At 41.6% G+C, this 17,745-nt stretch overlaps 1 protein-coding gene across 1 annotated transcript; it reads left to right on the top strand.

Moving 5' to 3' along the window:
• The first annotated feature begins 188 nt into the window (after positions 1 to 188).
• On the top strand, positions 189 to 12,696 carry asmtl (acetylserotonin O-methyltransferase-like). Its single transcript, XM_035750360.2, has 15 exons — positions 189 to 308; positions 1,400 to 1,508; positions 1,756 to 1,887; positions 2,018 to 2,065; positions 2,159 to 2,223; positions 2,319 to 2,383; positions 2,552 to 2,660; positions 3,229 to 3,529; positions 3,711 to 3,950; positions 4,723 to 4,891; positions 5,052 to 5,233; positions 6,083 to 6,215; positions 6,436 to 6,576; positions 10,307 to 10,429; positions 11,290 to 12,696. Exons 1-15 carry the CDS (start codon positions 244 to 246, stop codon positions 11,493 to 11,495), a joined length of 2,088 nt encoding a protein of 695 aa, XP_035606253.1. The 5' UTR covers positions 189 to 243; the 3' UTR covers positions 11,496 to 12,696.
• The last annotated feature ends 5,049 nt before the right edge of the window (positions 12,697 to 17,745 follow it).

The following is a 17,745-nucleotide window of genomic DNA, read 5'->3' as shown; positions in this document are numbered from 1 at the left end:
AGGTGCATGGCTGTTCTATTAATAAAGCATTACAAGCCGACAAAGACAGCACAATGTTTTGGAAAGCTAAATGATATAATCCATATTCTGACGCATTGTTGTGCAATGACAATTGATTTCCAGGAATATCCATTGAACTCCATTCATTCTACTCTTACTTGATGTACGCCCTCTGTTACGTTTTATGATGACACGCAAAAAGATGTCATAGGATTGGCTGAATCTCTCGATTATTCTTCCGCTATGCTTGCGCATGCGTTGTCTCTTGTAAGCGCAACAAGGAATTCATTCGCATGGAAGATCTGCAGGTAATGTTTTTTCATTTAGCGGCCGTAGATTTCAAAGTGTAATTTATTGAATTACACTTCAAAGCAGCTTTGCTCAAGGTTGTATGCTGCATGTTGTAAACATTTCTTGAGGATTGAGATGTCGTAACTGAATAGCTGAACTTGCATGATCTGAGGAAGAGTTTCTCAAGCTAAGCAGTGAAATGTGCAACATGGTAACGTTACTTGTTTCCATGTCAATAATTATCACTGATCCATACAAACACTAACCAGACCTTTCCCTTTTAAGTTGTCAACTAACTTCTAACTCAGCTAACATAATAATTCGGTCTATTCATGGCATATTCTAGGATAGCCCAATAAAGGACTAAATGGAGCCTAACGTTACTCCGACCTTATTGTCCAGTGACCTTACATTTTCTTTTTAAATGGGAAATGGCTCTGGCAGATAAAACACTCAATCTAAACGTGAATGGATTCTTAATTGCGGGATGCTTCTATAAACATAAAACGCTCTGCATGATTTCACAAATGCAATAAAATAATTTCACAAATGTTAAATATACAGATACTGTACACTGTTTTAACACAGTTGCAGTATTTTTTGTAAACAAGTGCAGTAACATGGACAAATGGTCGTGTGGGAACCTTAAACATAACCCTATAAAGATGTGAAGTAATGTAACCTTTAGTTAAAAAACAAAATGTATAGCTGATATCAAAGGTATGTTCCTTGTGTTTCCAAAACCGTACCGCGTGCAATGTGTTTTAACGTTCAGAACGATCTTCGGGGCTGTCAACAAAGCTACACCAGCCAGAAGATAATATTGCCAATATGTGCGAAAGGTATTTCGCATCAATGGATAGGTTCATTCTAGGATAGCCCTTTGATCCCTTGCCACAAATTCCACTTCAGTGTATTTTTGATACAAGAGAAAAATGGGGTGTAGCATACAAAAGCATATTGACCTGAATACGTGCATTGTATGTAGGCAGTAAAGTGTGACCGCAAATGGTATGTACCCTACTTTAAGGCAAAGTCACAGGCATCTGACACCAAACAGCTGACTGAGACAAACTAGTAGCCTAATGTTTAACTTTTATATGTGCAGTAAGGAGGTCACCATGGTGTTGATGAATCCTGTCATTTCCAAGCTGACCGGTAAGCTGGTCGTCCTGGCTAGTGCATCTCCAAGGAGGCTGGAGATACTCACCAATGTGGTAAGACCGAGGCCTCCTTCCTTACCCTCTTCCGCTTTGATAGGATAAATAAGTGAAAGCAAGGTTTCTACAATATTGGACATTTGCAATCACCTATCCATGTCATGAAAGTTCAATGATTACTTCGGTTAAGGGAGTAAGAAAGCTAACTTTTTTTAAAGCCTAATCAAACTGAGCCTCTAAGGTACAGTAATGACATGTAATTATCTGATGGTGATGATGCCTTGTTATTCCATTTATGTCACAGGGTTTACGATTTGAGGTTGTCCCATCCTGGTTCAAGGAAACGTTAGACAAGAGGCTGTTCAAAACACCCCATGAGTATGCTGTGGAGACTGCCAAGCAGAAGGCCCTGGAGGTGGCCAAGAGGATGCCGTTTGTCAGTGAAGCCTTTGCTTACTGTTATTATTATTACAATATCATTACCATATTTGTCTGTTGATATTCTTACCTCTCTGAAGAAACAAATATATAATTTTGAATGTCTGTGGTTTCTTAATTTGTTCTAGAAACACCTGAAAACTCCAGACATTGTGATCGGAGCAGACACTGTTGTTGTAAGCAAAGTCAGCTATATCAATGTCTTCTATCCTTCATATCATAGTGGTTATTATTTCCTTTACACTGTATTGGTTGTCTTCTTTTCTCAGACAGTGGATGGACTGATTCTTGAGAAGCCAGTGGACAAGCAAGATGCCTACCGAATGCTTTCAAGGTTTTGAGAGAATTCTGTGTACATTTAAAAAATAATAATAACAATAGGAAAATGTAGTTATCCCATTTTATCTTTGTTTTTGTGTTTCTGAACAGGTTGAGTGGTAAAGAACACAGTGTTTTTACCGGAGTGGCGATCATTCTCTGCCATGAGAAAGAAGGTATGCCTTAAACATAAAATAGGTAAAAGGGTAGGTTGGGAAGTTTCCTGCTTTAAAGCTGTACATGCTTATTTATTTCAATGGTTGGTTTGGATTGGGTTAAATGGGAAGACACATTTCAGTTGAATGCATTCAGTTTTACAACTGACTAGGTCCCGTTATTTCCAGATGAAGAGATTGATTATCAAGTTATTGACTTCTATGAGGAGACCAAGGTGAAGTTTGCAGATCTGTCTGATGATTTACTCTGGGAGTACATCAATAGCGGAGAACCCATGTGAGTTTCACCTCTCTTCTTCTGTTTGCATTACTGGCTATGGTGTAATGCCAATAGATTTTTCTAAGTTTAGAACCTCGCCTCACCTCTCGCAGAGGCAATTGGGGTCACTTCCCTGAATTCAAACCTTGTGAACCCATGGTTTTGTGGACTTTGATACAGCCAACCAGTCCATTTTGTGTCGCTTTATTGAGATAAGGTATGGATTTTGTTATCTAATTTCAGCCTGAAAGAAACAAGTGAGGGTCAATGAGCCTTAGTTCAATCATAGAAGCATGTTCTGCTGTGTGGTCTCGTGTACCGTGGCCAGTTCTGACACAGTATTGCCTGACACGTCACATGATTGTCACCTCTGTGTGTGTGTGTGTGTGTGTGTGTGTGTGTGTGTGTGTGTGTGTGTGTGTTCCCTGTGTCTTGGTGTCCTGTCTTTCTATGTGGCCCCTCTCTCTATCGCTCTCTGTCTCTGTGTGTCTCACTGTCTGTCAATTTATGTGAGACGTGTGTGTTTGTTGTGTCTCTGTTTGTGTATGCATGCGTCTGGGTCTCTCTGTATGTGTGTGTGTCACAGGGACAAGGCTGGTGGCTATGGTATCCAGGCTCTGGGTGGTATGCTGGTGGAGTATGTACACGGAGACTTCCTGAATGTGGTGGGCTTCCCGCTCAACCAGTTCTGCAAGAAGCTGGGTCTCATCTTCAGCCCCCCAGGCAGTCTGACACACAACAGCACCCAGACCAGCCCCCAAGGCAGCCCTGTCGACACGGTCCCACCAGCCGAGCCAGTCGCCAGCAGCCCCCCAGGCAGCCCAACCCATAACGGCCCTCCGGACAGCCAAGGACAAAACATCCCTTCAGCCAGTACAGCCCATAATGTCAGTACACATGTCAATGCATTGAAATATGTCTTTTGCCCTTAGCAATTATTGCACAACACTTAATTTGTCATATGTCAGTGTTGGTGTTTTCAATTAATTGTTTTAATGTGTTACATGGACAATACAGTTAATTGAATTGAATCCATTTATAATTTATCCCATTCATCCATCCATCTAGGTGAAACAGGAGGAGAGTAGGTGTGGAGAGGGCGAGGTGCCCTGGACTTTGGTCAACAACCTGTCTAAGTGCTCTGAGAACGGGGAGGCTGAGCCCCAGGGCATCAGCGACCCTGCAGCACCAGACTTGACCAGCAGGGGCACCATTCAGATGCAGAATGTGAGGGAGCACGAGACAGAAGACGGCAAGGAAAAGTTTAGCAAGATGATCGAGCTCATGGATGGATTTAAAGCCTCAAAGGTATCCTGTGGATGGATATGTATTTACAGTTGAAGTCGGATGTTTACATACACTTAGGTTGGAGTCATTAAAACTCATTTTTCTACCACTCCACAAATTTCTTGTTAACAAACTATAGTTTTGGCAAGTCGGTTAGGACATCTACTTTGTGCATGACACAAGTAATTTTTCTAACAATTGTTTACAAACAGATTATTTCACTTATAATTCACTGTACCACAATTCCAGTGGGTCAGAAGTTTACATACACTAAGTTGACTGTGCCTTTAAACAGCTTTTTGCAACTGCGACCTGGCCAAGATAAAGCATAGCAATTCGGCACATACAACAACAGGGTTACACATGGAATAAACAAAACATACAGTCAATAATAAAGTAGAAAAAAAGAAAACAAAAAAAGTCTATATACAGTAAGTGCAATCTCCTAGAGATGAACGTACTTTGGTGCGAAAAGTGTAAATCAGTCCCAGAACAACAGCAAAGGACCTTGTGAAGATGCTTGAGGATACAGGTACAAAACTTCCGTCTTCAACTGTATATACTATAACAAAACATTGAGTTCCTTGCTATTGTGTTTTAATTCTCCACACAGCTAGGTTTTATGTTGTTCATGTAGTCATGTTCAAGCTGAGGTTGCAGGAAGTTTAATTTTAGGCTTATTAATCAAACTACTTTTGCTTGAGGTAGGTTAAAACATGAATTGGAATTTTCTATTACTCCTCTTCTTTCTCTAGTCTTGCATTGAACGTTTTCCCTTTGTTTTGTATCCTAGGTGTTGTTCACAGCATCCAAGCTGCGTGTGTTTGACGTGTTAAGGAGCAGTAAGACAGGGGAGCTGCAGGCTGAGGATGTGGCCCAGGAGATCAAAGCATCTATTAAGGGGACCGAACGCCTGCTGGAGGCCTGCGTCTCTCTGGGACTCCTGCAAAGATCGGGAAAAGGTATACTGTCTCAATTTCTCACATTGTCTCCCTCTATAATTTGTTTCCTTCTGTTAGACATATTCTTTCTTTTTTTCCTAGACATTGTTCATGGCGTCTAAGCTGTGTGTGTCAAGGAGTGATTTATGACATGCCTTCTGACGTGCCAATTTCTCCCTAGAGTACACAAACACAGCGATGTCCAGGCATTTCCTGCTGTCGGACGGTCCCCTCTCTCTGCAGGGGTACATCCAGCACTGTAACGAACTGGTGTGGCCTCTATTCACCCACCTGGAGACTGCTGTGAGGGAGGGTACCAACCAGCACGAGAAGGCCTTCGGGAAAACCTCTAACCTTTTCCAGGTAATAACAATCTCAAGTTTCATGTCACATTCCAGTTACCTTGGTAATTATTCAACAGATCAGTCTTGTTCCTGGGGAGCCACAGTGCGGCAGCTTTTTGTTCAAGCTTAGCAGAATCAGCTAGTCAAGGTGTGGGAGACGTGTTGATTAGTTGTATCAGGTGTGAAGGCACTAAACTGGGATTAAAATGTACAGTCAAATGCAGCTCTCCAGTTAACACTAGATAGAATGGTTTTGTATTATTGTTTATAAGTAAACAATTGAACATACAAACATTAAGAACACCTACTCTTTCCATGACATAGACTGACCAGGTGAATCCAGGTGAAAGCTATGATCACTTATTGATGTCATTTGTTGAATCCACTTCATCCTTGTAGATGAAGGGGAGGAGACCGTTTAAAGAAGGATTCTCAAGCCTTGAGACAATTGAAACATGGATTGTGTATGTGTGCTATCAGATGGTGAATGGACATGACAAAATATTTAAGTGCCTTTTGAATGGGGTATGGTAGTAGGTGCCAGGTGCACCGGTTTGTGTCAAGAACTGTAACGCTGCTGGGATTTTCACGCTCAACAGTTTCCTGTGTGTATCAAGAAGGGTCCACCACCCAAAGGACATCCAGCCAACTGTGGGAAGCATTGTAGTCAACATGGGCCAGCATCCCTGTGGAATGCTTTCAACACCTTGTAGAGTCCATGCCCTGGCAAATTGAGGCTGTTATGAGGGCAAAAGGGGGTGCAACTCAATATTAGGAAAGTGTTTCTAATGTTTTGTTTTCTCACTGTAGAACTGAGTATTGGAGTGGTAACTGTTTTTGTTTTCGTCCTTGTTGTTCGTTGTTATAGGATTCCTACTACAGCAGACATGAAGTGAAGCTGCGATTCATGAAGGCCATGCACAGCATCGCAAAGGTTTCTGGTAGAGACGTGGCGACGGCCTTTGACCTCTCCAAATATAAGACGGCCTGCGACCTGGGAGGTGAGGTCATAGTAACCTGAACCTCAATTCCATTTAAAATGGCAATCACATTGTGTTGCTACAATATTGTAGAAAATCTCAAATGGCCCTTCCGTTATTATCTTCAATGTGATTTACATTAGAAAGCCTCTGGCTAGAAGTATGCCCTTAAATAGGGAATCGGGTGTAGCCTATCAGACTCAATCCATACCAATCATCAGTGTTTTTTTCCTTCACCTAGGATGCACTGGGGCCATGGCGTATGAGTTTGCCAAAGCACACCCGGGGTTGTCTGTGACCATGTTCGACTTACCCGAAGTCATTGAGATGAGCGGTCACTTCCGGCCACATGACGCAGATGACAGAGTATCGTTTGTAGCAGGTTTGTTTAATGACTTACAGCGGGTGGAATGGATTTTAGAGTACTGTTATCATCATGGGTAATGTGGTCTGTAGATACACAATAACATTTAGCGTTGGGCGCGCAAGACGGCGGTCAGTGCAGATAATTTGTTTTGGATTGTTTCTACGGTCATAAAACTCTATATGAATATGGTTTAGTTAATTTACCAAAGTAATTGATTACTTTCTGCAAGTTATTCACCTTTAAAACAAAGTTTGCAACAACACTAGATAGCCTGATAAGCTAGCTAGCTCAAAAACGAGCTTGTCGAACGTACATGGAAACTGCCACGACCAGAACCAAAAGGAAAGAAATGGAAAGATCGTCAAATGGACAATTAACCACAAAAGATGGTATGATTTTGGGTACTCCTCTTCAGAATGTAACTGGGGGGAAATACTGCAATGGGTGATGAAAATGTGGTGATGGGTGATGAAAATGTGGTGAGCAACAATGCTCACAACTTGCGCACCTCCAGTACCCAGCTCAGGCCTTTACCTTACGACCCCGGCACTCCAGTCAAGCCCCAGGGGAAAAAGATGAGGCCAAGAGGGTATGTCATTTCTTGATGCAAAACAATATTGTAATGCTGTTAACAGCAAAGATAGATGAAAGGGCAAATGGCTTGGAGCTCATGGTAAGGGAGAATATGATGAAAATTGAGGCCATTAAAAAATCTGACTTTCTTTGGAGAAGTGAAAACCCTCAAAAGTGACATGAAGAAAGTGGAAGTTATCTGCCAGGAAAATGAAAAGAAGGTGGCTGAACTCGAGAAAAAGGTGAATGAGGCTGAGAGATACCAGCGCAGGTGGAACCTGAGGCTCCATGGAATTCCAGAGCAGGTGGGTGAGGACATCAAATGCAGAGTTGTTGACATCTGTGGAGCTGTCATTCCTGAATCAAAAGCCAAACTTCAGGAATATGTAGACATCGTCCATCGTTTGGGAAGACTTAAGGATCAAGACAAGAGACCGAGGACAACCATCATCCGGTTCACCAACAGATCTAAGTCGCTCTCTAAGTCGCTCAGATGTAAGTCGCTCTGGATAAGAGCGTCTGCTAAATGACTTAAATGTAAATGTAGATCTACACGGGATCTTCTTTGGAGGCGAGCGAAGAATTGTGAATTCCTCATCAAGCAAAAATGTAGGTTCACGGAGGATCTGAACTCAGCAGACAAAGTGACAAGAGAGAAACTGTGGACGATGGTGGCTGCAGCTCGAAAGGCAGGGAAAACTTAATTTTTATCGGTGCAAGAGTGATCATCGATGGGAAAGAAATGCGGCCAAATCAGAACATTTGAGTGAGAGCCAGAGTCTAACTTGGACAGAACTGTCAGGTCATAAAACCGATTACCAGGTGGAAAGTAGCCTTTTATTATAAAAATGTACCCAAACACTTGAATGAGAATAGGCTGACCTGAGAACTGGTAAGCTAAACACTAACTATAGGTGAATAACTGCTTATTGTAAAATCTACACAATGTCTCCCCCTTGTGGGAGTAAGAATACTTTGGTAACTTTATGACCAATATTTGTTTTTTGTTGGAGAGGTTAAATAATGGGATGGAAATCCTTTTGAGTTACATATCCTTAGGAAAAGCTTATATTAGCATAACAAGGTTGTTGGTTGAAGTTTGTCTTTATCTCTTTGTTCAATTAATGTCAGGGGTATTCGAAATTTACTGAAATAAGACAAACAGCCATGAAGAGAGGTAAACAAATTGCTGAACTTAAAAGATTGAGGGAAGATAAACTTGTTAAGGAAATATTTTCTCTAATCTCTGTGGAGGACCTTGATGAAGAAGGAAAGGGTCATTTATTCTCTTTACAACTAGAAATGGACCAAATGTATTGATCACACATGTTATGGCACTTCATATAAATAAGGATAGTTTAAGGGGTATTCAGATACAAGACAAAGAGATAAAATGTTCACAATTGGCTCACGACACCACCATTTTTTTGAAAGATCATATTAGGAAATGTGAATTATTTGCGTTGAAAAGATGTGACTTAAACTCAGTATGTAATATCCCTGTAAAAGATGTGATCATTTATCTTGGTATTACAGTTAGCAAAGATCAGAAAGAAAGGGCCAACTTAAATGTCTCTCCTATTGTAGAGAAAATTGGAAAGAGATTTAACTCCTGGTTATTAAGAGATCTTTCTTTATCTGAATGTGTACTTTTATCACAATCTGAAGGTCTGTCCAGATTAGTTTATACCTCCCTTGCCTTGGATGTTCCTCTGTCAGTAACTAAAATGGCTGATACTAAATTATTTAACTTCATATGGTGGAATAAACCTCATTATTTAAGGAAAGCGGTAATATGTAGCACCCAAGGTGAGGGAGGGTTGAATGCTCTAGATTTTAAAACCTCTAATATAATATTTAAGATTAAATGGATACAAAACTATTTAAGAAATAAGGATTGCATCTGGAATATCATCCCTAATTTAATATTGCAACAAATTGGTGGCTTGAATTCTTACTCAAATGCAACTTTGATAGGGGTAAAATCCCTATTAAGCTTGCAGACTTTCATAAACGAGTACTTCTAACTTGGAACCTCATGTACAAACACCATTTTCCCCTCATAGGTATACAATCTGGAATAATAAAGACATAAAATACAAAACAAGTCTTTGTTTTTCCAGAACTGGTTTGACAACATTATTAGGTTAAACAATTATTGACATAGGTTAAACAATTATTGCATAATGATGGACAACTATATGATTATCCAGAATTTATTAGAACACACAATGATACATTCACCCCTGAGGAGTATCAAATTGTTGTTAGAGCTGTCCCTAAAGGTGCTATTCTTCTTTTAGGAGAATATAACAGTACTCCAATTGCAACTGTTGAGGATTTTGTAGCCTCAATACAACTAGAGTGAATTTACATTTTAAACTATAAACAGGTATATAAGCAAACTATGTCAATATGTTACTATTCCCTCTGCTAAAATGTACTGGAATGCAGCCCTCGGATAAGTGAACTGGGAAAAAAGTTCAGTTGTTATCTGGTAAATATTGTATATCTAATAAGGTGAAAGAGGTATCATACACACTCATTCATAGAATCTAAGCTGTAAAGATCTTTATTATACACAGATTTAAAATAACTATTGATTTCAAATGTGTATTTTGTGATTGTGACCCAGAGACTCTTGACCATTTATTTTGGGACTGCTCTTATGTCAGAAGATTTTAATTGAAAAGAAACAACTATTAATGTTAATTTTAAAGACTCAGATATTATGTTTTATTTGGAATCAAATGATATGGACCCTGATTCAACTTTTAGTGTTAATTTGTTTATCTTTCATGGAAGATTCTTTGTCCATAAAATGAAGTGGGCAGAGAACAAACACCTCTTCACATTATTTAAGATAGAATTTAAATATTATTTTGAAATGATGATCAGTAAATGTAAAAAACAAAAAGCAATACGCACCATAAAAGTATTTAACAAATTAAAAATGAATCTTGATATGTAATACCCCTGTCTGGTAGGTTTATGTATTCTTGTTTGTATATTTCTGTTTTTTTGTATTTGTTGTGTTCATAATAAAAATGTTTTTTTAAAATTTTATTTAAAAAACCATTTAGCAATAAGTGCCATTTTGATCATTAATTTGTTTTCTGTCAGGGTACATGTAAAATGTAATGAATGGTTTTTCTTTTTAATGTCCGAACAGGAGATTTCTTCAAAGATGAGCTTCCCAAGGCAGACGTATACATATTGGCAAGAATTCTCCACGACTGGTCGGATGAGAAAGTACACATTTTGCTGAGTAAAATTGCGAAAGCATGCAATCCTGGTAAGAGTGAAAAACAATATATTATTTTGGGATTCTGATTTCTGACCCTGATAAGAATAATGATTCACACATTGGCTAGACATTTTTTTGTGTATCACTTGTGCTTGTGTAAACAGTTAGTTAGCCTGGTCCCATGCTGTATGTGCCAAAGCCAACTCGTCTGTTTTTGTCATGCCATACATCACTCATACATTTAGCAACAGAATTAACATTTCCATCCAACAATTTTATGTGGATGAATTACCTGACCCATAAAAAAAACTCACGACAGGCCTGATAAAAACAGAAAACCTTTCGGTAAAATGTCCTAGTGTTGACATTTTAGTCGGTGAAATAGATTGTGACATTTGCGTTGTAAATGCTTTCATATACGCAAATATTGGTAATAACAACCATCATGTCAAAGTAAACTTTGAGTCACGTGATGATTTGTTCTGTTATGTTGCCCCCACCAAAGTGTGCAAAAAGCAAAAGTTTATTAGGCAGATTAAATAAGTTCTAATGAACTTGAATGAACACAAAGGAGTTGGCTCAAGCCAAAACGGAATGAACCACAAGGTTATAACAGCGTAGTGTTTTAACAGTGTGCAAGTTGCATGTTAAACTCTTCAAATCAAAAGTGAAAAGCACACATCATTGACTAGCCTAGGTACCTGACTGTTTCTGCTTTTAAGAAATACTACATTATTGCCTTTATTTAAAAAACGACCAATTGACTAGTCCAATTTATGTGTATCGTAGTTCAAAATGCCTTTATTGCATATTATGAATGTGACTTTCACATGCTAATGTAAATACTGATTGTATACACAACGTTGAATATGTATGCATACATCCTGTGTACGCCATCTCCGTCCCAGGCTGCTGCGTGCTGGTGAGTGAGATCTTTTTGGATGAGGACAGGAAGGGCCCGAGCAGAGGCCTACTTCAAGCCCTCAGTATGACTGAGGGGAGACAAAGGAGCGCCTCCGAATACAGCCTCCTACTGAAGAGCCACGGCTTCACCGCAGCACAAGTCAAACACACACACAACCTCCTGGATGCCATCCTGTGTGTCACTGAGTGACTTGGAGACAAACAACCTTGAAACCAATAAAGAATATAAATCAATGAAATGCCTCCCCAGTCTAGAATCAAACTCTTGCCCCAACCACTAGACACTGAGGCCCTGTTTAAATACTAAAGGTTCACTGATCGCAAACTGCTTACAGCCATCCTGTCATGTCAGATCAACGATTACTTCAAGAAAGGTAGGAAGGAAGGACTCTTTTTAGAACTGTTCAAACAGGGCCTCACTCCATATTACTTTTACCCATCAATTTCATGTTGATCTTCAAAGGGGTCGGGAAATGTTGGGGAAATGGGGCTAGGGATTTATTTTGGATGATAGATTCTGTGACTACGGAGCCGCCACCTCCCTTGGCTGTGAGACATGTTACTGTTCCCCACAATGACCAAGACAGTTTAATTTGACTTTTAATTCATTATAAAAATGGACCACAATGTTGTGAATTTCAATGGACCACATTGAAGGCATTTCTTTCAAACACTACAATATAGACTCTATCAGAGGTATGTCTATGCGGCTGACTCTGATCTCACAGTAACCCTTGAAGTCTATGTCATTAAGCCAGCCAGGTCACCTGTAATATAAGTCAGTATTCGATGTCTGTCCATTTCTGAGGACGCAGGGAGATGACGTGGAAACCGGCCACTGGTGGCAACAGTGAGTGCCTTTACCTTCAAGTAGTTTTTGGTAGGCCAGGGTTTCCCCAACTCGGTCCTCGGGACCCCAAAGGGGTGCATGTTTAGTTTTTTTGCCCTAGCACTACACAGCTGACTCAAATAATAAACTAATCATCAAGCATTGATCATTTTAATCTGCTGTCCCGAGGACTGAGTTTGGGAAACGCTGTACTAAGGGTGTTGGGGATGATGGATGAGCGTAAGCCTATCCCGAACCTTAACCATTTGGAGATAATGCCTGAACTTAACCATAACAATTTAGAGTTAATATCTAAACTTGACCTGAATCACTTCAAAAAGTTGGAACAACTTCTAAATTTGACGTTTGAGAAACATGGATGGACTTCTAATTCTGAGACTGTGAGAGCTGGTAGCATAAAACTGTCATGACAGCTGATGACAGCAAAGACAACCAACAATAATTAACTGACCGCTTTCCCAACATTTTGAGACCACCACAACACTTCGTTGTTTGCCGTTAATTGTTTCAATAATGAAATAAATATTTTGTCTGAAATTCAGCTGTTGTTTTTTTTTCTCTTCTGTGTACACTATTTGTAACCATGTGTTTGCAGTATTTCTGCTTTTGCGGGGCTTGTCTGAAATCTGATTTATCCCCGTGTTTTGAATAACAACGTTGTAATATTAACATTTCATTAAATGTTAATGCAACTGTGTAGAGCAGTGATCACCTAATCCTGGTCTCAGAAAGCTATGGTGTGCAGGATTTTACTCCAGCCCAGCACTCACACCTGATTAAACCTGATTACACCTGATTAAACTAAGACAAGCTAAACTCCTTCACCCGCATTGAGGAAAACCCAGTGCCACCAACGTGGCACGCTACCAAGGACTGTGGACTCTCCTCCGTGACCGAAGTAAGACATTTAAGCGTGTTAACCTTCGCAAGGCTACCGGCCCAGGCGGCACTCCTCACAGCATGGGCAGACCAGCTGGCTAGTGTGTTTAAGGACATGTTCAATCTTTCCCTATCACAGTCCGCTGTCCCCACGTGCTACAAGATGGCCAACATTGTTCCTATACCCAAGAAAGCAAAGCTAACTGAACTAAATGACTATCGCCCCCTAGAACTCACTTCTGTCATCATGAAGTGCTTTGAGAGACGAGTCAAGGATCATATCACCTCCACCTTACCTGTCACCCTAAACCCACTTCGATTTGCTTACCACCCCAATAGATCCACAGACGATGCAATCACCGTCACACTGCACATTGCCCCATCTCATCTGGACAAGAGGAATACCTGTATAAGAATGCTGTTCATTGACTATAGCTCAGCATTTAACACCTCCGCACTCAGCATTAAGCTCGAGGCCCTGGGTCTGAACCCTGCCCTGTGTAACTGGTTCTTGACTTCCTGACGGGCTGCCCCCAGGTGGTGAGGTAGGAAACAACACTTCCACTTCATTGAGCTTCAACACTGGGGCCCTGTGTGTGCTCAGTCCCACTGCTGTACTCATGACTGTGTTGCCACGCACGCCTCTAACTAAATCATCAATTTGCAGATGACAACAGTGGTAGGTTTGAAAGCTTGAAGTTCCTCAGCATACACATAACTGACAAACTGAAATGGTTCACACAGACAGTATGGTGAAGAAGGCACAATAGCTCCTCTTCCACCTCAGGAGGCTGAAAGAATTTAGCTTGGTACCTTAAAAACCCTCACAAACTTTTACAGATGCACAATTCAGAGTATCCTGTCGGGCTGTATCACTGCCAGGTATTGCAACTGCACTGCCCGCAACCGCAGGGCTTTCCAGAGGGTGGTGCGGTCTGCCCAACGTATCACCTGGGGTAAACTGCCTACCTTCCAGAACACCTAGAGCACCCGATGTCACAGGATGGCCAAAAAGATCAAGGACCACCCCAGCCACTGCCTGTTCACACCGCTATCATCCAGAAGGTGAGGTCATTACAGGTGCATAAAGATGGGGCTGAAAAACAGCTTCTATCTCAAGGCCATCATAGCCATCACTAGCACATTAGAGGCTGCTGCCTATCTACATAGACCCGAAATCACTGGCCACTTTAATAAATGGAATACTAGTCACTTTAATAATGTTTACATATTTTGCATTACTCATATATGTTTATACTGTATCTTAGTCTATGCTGCTCTGACATTGCTAATCCATATATTTAGATATTCTTAATTCCATTCCTTTCCTTTTTTTTGTGTGTATTGGGTATATGTGAAATTGTTAGATATTGCTGCACTGTCGGAGCTAGAAATTCAACCATTTCGCTACACACGCAATAACATCTGCTAAACACTTGTATGTGACCAAAACAATTTGATTTGATATGAGATAGGTCTTGATAGGTTTATTGATTGAAACTTTCATTTAAGTGTTGAGTTGGAAAGCCTGCACGATGAATGGGTTCGTTTCTGGATAAAGTGATAAGTACCCAGTCAAACTCTAAAAAACGGCCTTGTGTTTTGGACCAGGAGGTGCTTTGATCATAGCAGGGAGAGACCATGGTGGGTGGAACCTACACGAATCTCCAGTATCTCAACATGCTGTTCTAGACTGAAGGGGAGGAGAGGGACAGGATCCACCTTCTGTATGGACATGGGTTTAGGAGCGCATGCATGCAGAGCAGCAGAAACCAACCTTTCATGGAAGCTATGATACTGCTTAAATTGTGAAATCAAAATTTCTGGGGATTTTTTTTTGTTTCATCAAAACAGATATTTAAATACATGTACACTGAACAACAATATAGCTGCAACATGGAACAATTCTAAAGATTTGACTGAGTTACAGTTCCAATTGAAATTGAAATACATCAAGTAGGCCGTAATCTATGGATATCACATGAATGGGAATACAGATGGCTTCAAAAAATGTAGGGATCTGGATCAGTATCAGATGTGACCATCATTTGACTCATGCAGGGTGACTCACCTTTGCATAGAGTTGATCAGGCTGTTGATTGTGGCCTGTGGAATGTCGACCCACTCCTCTTCAATGGCAGTGCGAAGTTGCTGAATATTGGCAGGAACTGGAACCCACTGTCATACACGTCGATTCAGAGCATCCCAAACTTGGGTGACATGTCTGATGAGTGTGCAGGCTATGAAAGAACTGGGACTTTTTCAGCTTCCAGGAATTTTGTACAGATCCTTGCGATATTGGGCCGTGCATTATCATGCAAAAACATGAGGTTATGGTGGCAGATGAATAGCACAACAAAGGGCCACAGGATCTTGTCACGGTATCTCTGTGCATTTAAATTGCCATCGATAAAATGCAATTGTGCTCAGGCATAGCTTATGCCTGCCCATACCATAACCCCACCGCCACCATGGGGCATGCTGTTTACAACGTTGACATCAGCAAACCATTCGCCCACTCAATGCCATACATGCACGCGGTCTATCATCTGCCTGGTACAGTTCAAACTGGCATTCATCCGTGAAGAGCACACTTCTCCAGCGTGCCAGTGGCAATCGATGGTGAGCATTTGCCCACTGAAGTCGGTTACAATGCCGAACTGCACTCTGTTCAAAACAGAAATTGTTTGGTTGTACAAACCCACAGTTTATCAGCTGTCCGGGTGGTTGGTCGCAGACGATCCCGCAGGTAAGAAGTGTAGATCCTTGGCTGGCTTGGTTGCAGATGGTCTACGATTGTGAGGCCGGTTGGAAACGGCGGAGGCGGCTTATGATAGAGAAATTAACATTCAATTATCTGGCAACAGCTCTGATGGACATTCTTGCAGTCATCATGCCAACTGAGTTGTGCGACAAAACTGCACATTTTAGTGTTTCCTTTTATTGTCCCTTAATCAGCTTCTTGATATGCCACACCTGTCAGGTGGATGGATATCTTGGCAAAGGAGAAATGCTCACTAACAGGGTTGTAACCAAATTTGTGCACAACATTTGAGCGAAATAAGCGTTTTGTGCCCATAGAACATTTCTGGGATATTATATTTCAGCTCATGAAACATGGGACCCACACTTTAGATGTTGCGTTTATATTTTTGTTCAGTGTGTATGTGTATATACATACAGTACCAGTCAAAGGGTTTAGACACACCGACACGTTCCAAGGTTTTTCATTATTTTGACAATTGTAGAAAAGACATTAAACTATGAAATAACACACAAGGAATGCATTTCAATTTTAACAGGTGTGCCTTGTTAAAAGTGAATTTGTGGAATTTATTTCCTTATTGTGTCTGGTATATAGAAGCTAGCCCTATTTGGTAAAAGACAAAGACCATATTATGTCAAGAACAACTCAAATAAGCAAAGATAAATGACAGCCCATCATTACTTGAAGGTCAGTCAATCCAGAAAATGTCAAGAAAATGTCAAGAATTTTGAATGTGCAGTAGCAAAAACCATCAGGGGCTATGATGAAACTGGCTCTCATGAGGACCGCCACAAGAATGGAAGACCCAGAGTTACCTCTGCTGCATAGGATAAGTTCCAGCCTCAGAAATTGCAGCCCAAATAAATACTTCAGAGTTCAAGTAACAGACACATCTCAACATCTATCTATCTCTGCACAGACCATACAAACGCTCCACACCGCGTGGCCGCGGCCACCCTAATCTGGTGGTCCCAGCGCGCACGACCCACGTGGAGTTCCAGGTCTCCGGTAGCCTCTGGAACTGCCGATCTGCGGCCAACAAGGCAGAGTTCATCTCAGCCTATGCCTCCCTCCAGTCCCTCGACTTCTTGGCACTGACGGAAACATGGATCACCACAGATAACACTGCTACTCCTACTGCTCTCTCTTCGTCCGCCCACGTGTTCTCGCACACCCCGAGAGCTTCTGGTCAGTGGGGTGGTGGCACCGGGATCCTCATCTCTCCCAAGTGGTCATTCTCTCTTTCTCCCCTTACCCATCTGTCTATCGCCTCCTTTGAATTTCATGCTGTCACAGTTACCAGCCCTTTCAAGCTTAACATCCTTATCATTTATCGCCCTCCAGGTCCCCTCGGAGAGTTCATCAATGAGCTTGATGTCTTGATAAGCTCCTTTCCTGAGGACGGCTCACCTCTCACAGTTCTGGGCGACTTTAACCTCCCCACGTCTACCTTTGACTCATTCCTCTCTGCCTCCTTCTTTCCACTCCTCTCCTCTTTTGACCTCACCCTCTCACCTTCCCCCTACTCACAAGGCAGGCAATACGCTCGACCTCATCTTTACTAGATGCTGTTCTTCCACTAACCTCATTGCAACTCCCCTCCAAGTCTCCGACCACTACCTTGTATCCTTTTCCCTCTCGCTCTCATCCAACACTTCCCACACTGCCCCTACTCGGATGGTATCGCGCCGTCCCAACCTTCGCTCTCTCTCCCCGCTACTCTCTCCTCTTCCATCCTATCATCTCTTCCCTCTGCTCAAACCTTCTCCAACCTATCTCCTGATTCTGCCTCCTCAACCCTCCTCTCCTCCCTTTCTGCATCCTTTGACTCTCTATGTCCCCTATCCTCCAGGCCGGCTCGGTCCTCCCCTCCCGCTCCGTGGCTCGACGACTCATTGCGAGCTCACAGAACAGGGCTCCGGGCAGCCGAGCGGAAATGGAGGA

The sequence above is a fragment of the Oncorhynchus keta genome, chromosome 34, assembly GCF_023373465.1.
Source record: "Oncorhynchus keta strain PuntledgeMale-10-30-2019 chromosome 34, Oket_V2, whole genome shotgun sequence".
Lineage (NCBI taxonomy): Eukaryota > Metazoa > Chordata > Actinopteri > Salmoniformes > Salmonidae > Oncorhynchus > Oncorhynchus keta.
The sequence above is the reverse complement of the archived record's forward strand: the minus strand, read 5'-3'. Positions and strand labels throughout refer to the sequence as shown.